The sequence below is a fragment of the Wolffia australiana genome, chromosome 8 (genome assembly GCF_029677425.1).
Source record: "Wolffia australiana isolate 7733 chromosome 8, ASM2967742v1".
NCBI classification, from domain to species: domain Eukaryota; kingdom Viridiplantae; phylum Streptophyta; class Magnoliopsida; order Alismatales; family Araceae; genus Wolffia; species Wolffia australiana.
The window spans coordinates 7,558,818-7,564,654 of NC_135842.1; the positions used below are offsets into that span (position 1 = coordinate 7,558,818).

Sequence of the window (5,837 nt, forward strand, 5' to 3'; positions counted from 1 at the left end):
TATTAAATGGAAACTTAGTTTGACCATATGATGTACAAATCAAATCATGTATTTAGGACTTTTATTTTCTGTGGCATGAAGATAAACATATTCTCTCACACTGTTCAAATATTTGTCTGAATCTGACTTCATTTATTGGTTTATTAACTTCTTCAAATTAGCAATTACTACCTTTGGATATTTAATGCTGAATTTACTGATGACTAAATGAAAAGGAATTAGATAAATATATTATTATCCAATGGCGATATCTTGATTAAATGGATGAGTTAAAAATACCTAAAAGTTTCAGATTATTTGAAGATGAAATCCTTGTGAAAAAAGCTACTTTTTGATCTTCTCCTTGCCCTTTAAAAATTGCAGTCCAAAAGCTAGAGAGATCTTTCACTTTCTAAAGAAATTTTTGAGAAGTTTTTTTGGCATTCTTTCAAAAGGATTTGTTATAACATCCATCCAAATCCATACTTTGGAATTGTGTTCTTTGGTTCAGGGTTGCTCAAGATTCAAAGGAAAGAAGGCTGGCCTCTGAAATTCACACATCCTCGACCTTGTGATAAGTTTGACTTATTTAACATAATTTATATATTATTTCCAGATTTTTTTGATCTTATGAATGTTTTCTGTCTTCCATACAAATAGAAAGAACTTTGAATCAAATCTCTTGGTTGATTTTTGAAAGAGTTACAAGGGTTTGAACTTGGACACGGAGGAATCAGCAATCAACTAAGAACATGGAAATATAGATTTGTGGAGATTTATTTGATTCAATTTTGAAAATTTTGTGTGAGATAACAATTGTGAGTAATTGTGTTAAAAAAATTCTAGGAAGAATCGCCTGATGTGGTGCAGGATGGATGATTTTAAGCACCAAATGTCAATCACAAATCAAGGAATTTCATCCAAATAGAAACATGGAGAAGAGGACTTAAGGAAATAACGACCACAAATAGGGAGGTATTTCTAGAGGGACATCATAATTACAATTAAATTTTTTTATCTCCGAAGTACTTAATTCCTGATCTAAAAATTAGGCTTTGTCTTGAATACTACTTGAGCTGTTATAGTTAGTATTCTGAGAAGAAGGGATTTTTCAGAAATATATTGTTCTTGCTAAATCTTTGTGTTCAGTCAGGTTAAAGCTTTGGGAACCATAAGAAGAAGACTTTGGGTCCCAAGTTGAAGTGGGTCAAGTGACGTCACCCGTGGAAGACTTTGGGGGTTGAGGACGACAGAGCTTCATCAACTTTTTCTTTTTTTGGTATCCGTGTTCAACCCCATTTCCAAGTGATTTTCTCTGGAGGCATCCACACATACATGGTTAGAGCACATCATCATCTCAGGACGGATACCCTCAAACATCATTAAGGATTTGTCTAAGCTGTCTAAAAACAATAAATGTGTCTCCTATTTCCTCTACCCCATTTCTTACGTAGGAAAATATTAGGTGGATTAAAAAATAATATAGATAGAGAGCCTAATTCAAACCCCCCAGGTTATTCCTTAGCCACTTAAAATCCCTATTTCCAAGTGATTTTCTCTGGTGGCATTCACACAAACATGGTTAGAGCACATCATCACCTCGGGACAATACCCTCAAACATCATTAAGGATTAGCCTAAGATATCTAAAAACAATAACTGTGTCTCCTATTTCCTCTGCCCCATTTCTTACGTAGAAAAATATTAGGTGAATTAAAAAATAAAGTAATATAGATGGAGAGTCTAATTCAACCCCCCCCCCCCCAAGGTTATTCCTTAGCCACTTAAACTAACATTTTAAAATTTTAATCAAATACTGTAATAAAATTGAAAATATTCTTATTATACTCTCCAATTTTATTTCAATTACATCTAATGGTAAGCCATAAAATTTTATTTCAATTACATTTAGTCCTGAATTTCTGTGACCAAAAATTAGAATCCCAAAATTTTTATTATATCCCAAAAATCTTTTCAAAATCCTAAAGATAATTTATTTAAAATAGAGGAGATGATTATTGGTTTTGTTAATCAAATACCTCAAAGGGCTAGGAATCAAACTAGAATTTTTTCCATTAGATAACTCCAATATATACATATAATTACCTTTGCTTATTTATTTCTATATTTTCTCTCTCTAGATACTTCTCTTTTTCTTTTCGTCTTATTTCTTTTTCATTTAGATTTTCTTTACTTCTTCTTTTCTTCTTCTTCTCTTATTCTTCTATTTTTGTTTTCTATTTTTTTCTTGTTCGTTTTTTGTTTTCTTCATTTCTTCATGTCTTCTTCTCTTATTCTTCTATTTTTCTCTTATCTTTTTTTCTTCTTCATTTTTTGTTTTCTTCATTTCTATTTTTCTTCTTTTTACTTATTCTTCTATTTTTCTCTTGTTCTTCATTTTCGTTTTCATTTTCATTTTCTGCATTTCTTCTTTTCTTCTTCTCCTCTTATTATTATATTTTTCTCTTCTTCTTGTTTCCTTTTTTATTTTCTTATTCATTTGTGTTTTGTTTACTCGTTTTTTATTCTTCTTCTCTTCTTATATTCTTCTGTTTTTTTATTAATCTTTTCATCTTCCTTCATTCTTTTTATTTTATGTATCATTATCATATTCGTTTCTTCTTATTTTATTATCATTCTCTTCATCTTATATTTTCATCTTCCTTTTTCTTATTTTTCTATTCTTCTCTTTTAAATTTCTTCTTCTTTTATTTTCTTACATTCTTGTTATTTTCTTCTTCCTCTAGTCTTCTTTTTATTCATATTTTCTTATTGCTTTGTTCTACTTTTCTTTCTCTTGTTTTTTCTTCGATTTCATTTGTCTTTTAGTTTTATTGTGTTGCTTTTATATTGACTAGTCAACAGTATTGGACCACGACCAGACAAGATTGAACTGAACTTCAGATAAGGTTTATGTCCTTATTTAAAAATGGAACAACACCGAAACCATAAAACCCTACTCAAGGACACATTCAGCTAGAAGGCATGTAGTCGCAAGGAAGAATGCAAAACTTTCAGTTATTTGCATGAAAAAAACTTCACGTTATTCCGAATGAATGTAAAAAGAGATTTCTTAAATGGACTAATTAAAGAAGAAGTGTATATTGAGCAGCCTCCAGGATTTGAAGACAGTAAAAAACCTGATTGCATGTTTAAATTACACAAAGCCCCTTATGATCTTAAACAAGTTTTAATATATATAATCCCAAAGTGATAAGTTGATTCAAAGTTTTCCAGGTGGCACCTATTCATTTTTCCTTGTGGCAGCACCCGATTGATGGGTTCATACGTTTAAGACGGTTAAATGGGCACAAGCCCGCAAATGCGACCTCCATACTCAGCACTATGCAGTGCAGGTATTGTGTAGTGTGCAGGTTGAATTTTTTAATTTTTTAAATTTGTGATTCTGATTCATTTCTTTGGGGTCTTGACATCCCAAGCTGGAGATAAGTTTCGCCTGAAAACCCTTTTGTTAAAAAAAAGGTAATTAGGATGAAAACCGAAGTTCAAGGTCTTTCAACATGTTTAATATTGCAAGATATTTAATACAAAAGCATTGCACCACCTACAACTAAAAAAATAGGAATTAAAAGTGTACATATTCATAAGGGCAAATATTCCCATATATCCCGGGTTTTTTAAATCGTTCGCGATCTATCCCAGGTTTTAAAAAAGTTCCGCGATCTATCCCCAAATTATTTTATTCCGCGATCTATCCCGAGTTTTTTAAATCGTCCGCGATCTATCCCCGATTTTCTAAAAAAACCGCGATCTATCCCGCGTTTTCCCGACGATGACGTGGCGTCCGACGCGGACGCCGAAGTGGGCTGACCGTAATAGACGTGGCATCCAAGTCGGATGCCACGTCATCGTCGGGAAAAAACCCCACTCTCTCTCTCTCCCTCCGCGATCTCTCTCTCTCTCTCTCTCTCTCTCTCTCTCTCTCTCTCTCTCTCTCTCTCTCTCTCTCTCGATCACCTTCTCACTCTCTCTCTCTCTCTCTAATTCTCTCCGGGTCTTCCTCTCTCTCTCTCTCCGCGATCTCTCTCTCTCCCCTTCTCTCTCTCTCTCTGCGGTCTCTCTCTCTCCCTCCCTCTCTCTCTCCACGATCAGTCTCTCTCTCTTCCGCGATCTCTCTTCCCCTCTTTCTCTCTCTTCCGTGATCTCTCTCTTTCTCCCCCCTTCTCTCTCTCTCTCTGCGGTCTCTCTCTCTCCCTCCCTCTCTCTCTGCAATCAGTCTCTCTCTCTCTTCCGCGACCTCTCTTCCCCTCTTTCTCTCTCTTCAGTGATCTCTCTCTCTCCCCTTCTCTCTCTCTCTGCGGTCTCTCTCCCTCCCTCTCTCTCTCCGCGATCAGTCTCTCTCTCTCTTCCGTGACCTCTCTTCCCCTCTTTCTATCTCTCTCCGCGATCTCTTTCTCTCTCCCCTTCTCTCTCTCTCTGCGGTCTCTCTCCCTCCCTCTCTCTCTCCGCGAAGATGATGACTTATTACGGTTTTTCGACTCGGACATGGCGTCCGACTTGGATGCCACGTCTATTACGGTCAGCCCAGCTGCCCACTTCGACGTCCGCGTCGGATGCCACATCAGCGTCGAAAAACCCTAGGATAGATTGCGGAACTTTTTAAAAAGCGGGGATAGATTGCGGAACTTTTAAAAACCGAGGGATAGATCGCGTGAAAAAAAAAACGTGGGATAGATCGCGGACGATTTAAAAAACAAGGGAATATTTGCCCTATTCATAAATAGGGAGTGTAAGAAACAGACATCTACTTTTTATTCAACAGATTGAAGGGTGGAAAAAAATCACAACAATAACAAGGGTTTGATGGGCTGGAGATGCTAAGATTAAGAATTAGTGGGGGATTAAACGAACCAAGATCAATGCCTGGGGCAGCGTCGGGTTTCCTTAGAATCCGGGGGAGGTGCGATTGCGTCTCTGAGCATCACCATTCGAACTGTCCGCTGCCTCTTCGCTGAAACCCCGGCAAGAATTAACGGTACAATCGACGTCCACTCTAAAACCCTACTCTACGGAACGGAACGGGACGGAATGAAAGGAACGGGAGCGGGGAGGTCAGGACGGAGGAATTTAGAAGGGGAACGGGGTCAGAAGACACTCACCGTGGCTTGTTTTCTCGTAGCTCTCGCGAAGTTTCTTCTTGGATAGTTCAATCTTCGATCGGAGGGCTTCCTCGTCGGCGCAGTCGGTCCTCATCCGCAATTGATCCGCGATAGCGCTACTCCCTTGCATCTTGAGAAGATTCTGGATCGGACGGTCAGTTTCTCTCTTCAGATCAATCGGCCTACTCGAAATCTCTTCTTCTCCGTCGGGGAGGATTCCGCGGACCGTAGATTCGGCGATTTCTTCCTCTTGAAGTAAAGCGGCGAGGCGATTTCCCTGCCGCCGCAACTCCGCCGGGGAATCAAAGGCCGCCACGCGGATCGCCATGCGTATAACGTTGAAGATGTCGGGATTAGCCGCGCGACGAAAGAAATTGCGCCAGTAATCGATCGTCGATGATTCTTCGGCCATCGGAGCGGCAGATCAACGAAAGGATAATTATGCCATTTCAAGGAATGAATCCAAGAATCTCGCGATCTCCTCCCGATTTGGCCTATATCCATGGCCGGAAAGATCAGAAAGAAAGAGAAGGAAGAACAGATCATGGAGAAAAGGAGGAACGAATGGTGGAGAAATTGGGGAAGAAGAGATTTCTTGACCTTTGAGTGTCGATCGGAGCGTCTTGTTGATGGCGGAAGAAGCATGGGAACTTGAACTTCGAAGTGAGCTATTTATACTTTACGAAGTTCAATGCAAGCTCTCTTTTTATTTAATTTGCGAATCGGATTAAAATTGTAA

General features: G+C 38.3%; 1 protein-coding gene across 1 annotated transcript; it reads right to left on the reverse strand.

Annotated features, from left to right (window-relative positions):
- Positions 1 to 4,643: 4,643 nt before the first annotated feature.
- On the reverse strand, positions 4,644 to 5,837 carry LOC144706702 (uncharacterized). Its single transcript, XM_078579698.1, has 3 exons — positions 5,699 to 5,837; positions 5,099 to 5,592; positions 4,644 to 4,950 (listed from the first exon to the last, which is right to left on the reverse strand). Exons 2-3 carry the CDS (start codon positions 5,508 to 5,510, stop codon positions 4,856 to 4,858), a joined length of 507 nt encoding a protein of 168 aa, XP_078435824.1. The 5' UTR covers positions 5,511 to 5,592; positions 5,699 to 5,837; the 3' UTR covers positions 4,644 to 4,855.

What these genes read in the sequence shown, in the direction of transcription:
- LOC144706702 (XM_078579698.1), bottom strand. Translation starts at nt 5,510, where the DNA reads ATGGCCGAAGAATCATCGACGATCGATTACTGGCGCAATTTCTTTCGT. An exon ending in CTACGAGAAAACAAGCCACG is followed by an intron (nt 4,951 to 5,098) that starts GTGAGTGTCTTC and finishes CCGGGGTTTCAG; the next exon opens with CGAAGAGGCAGCGGACAGTT.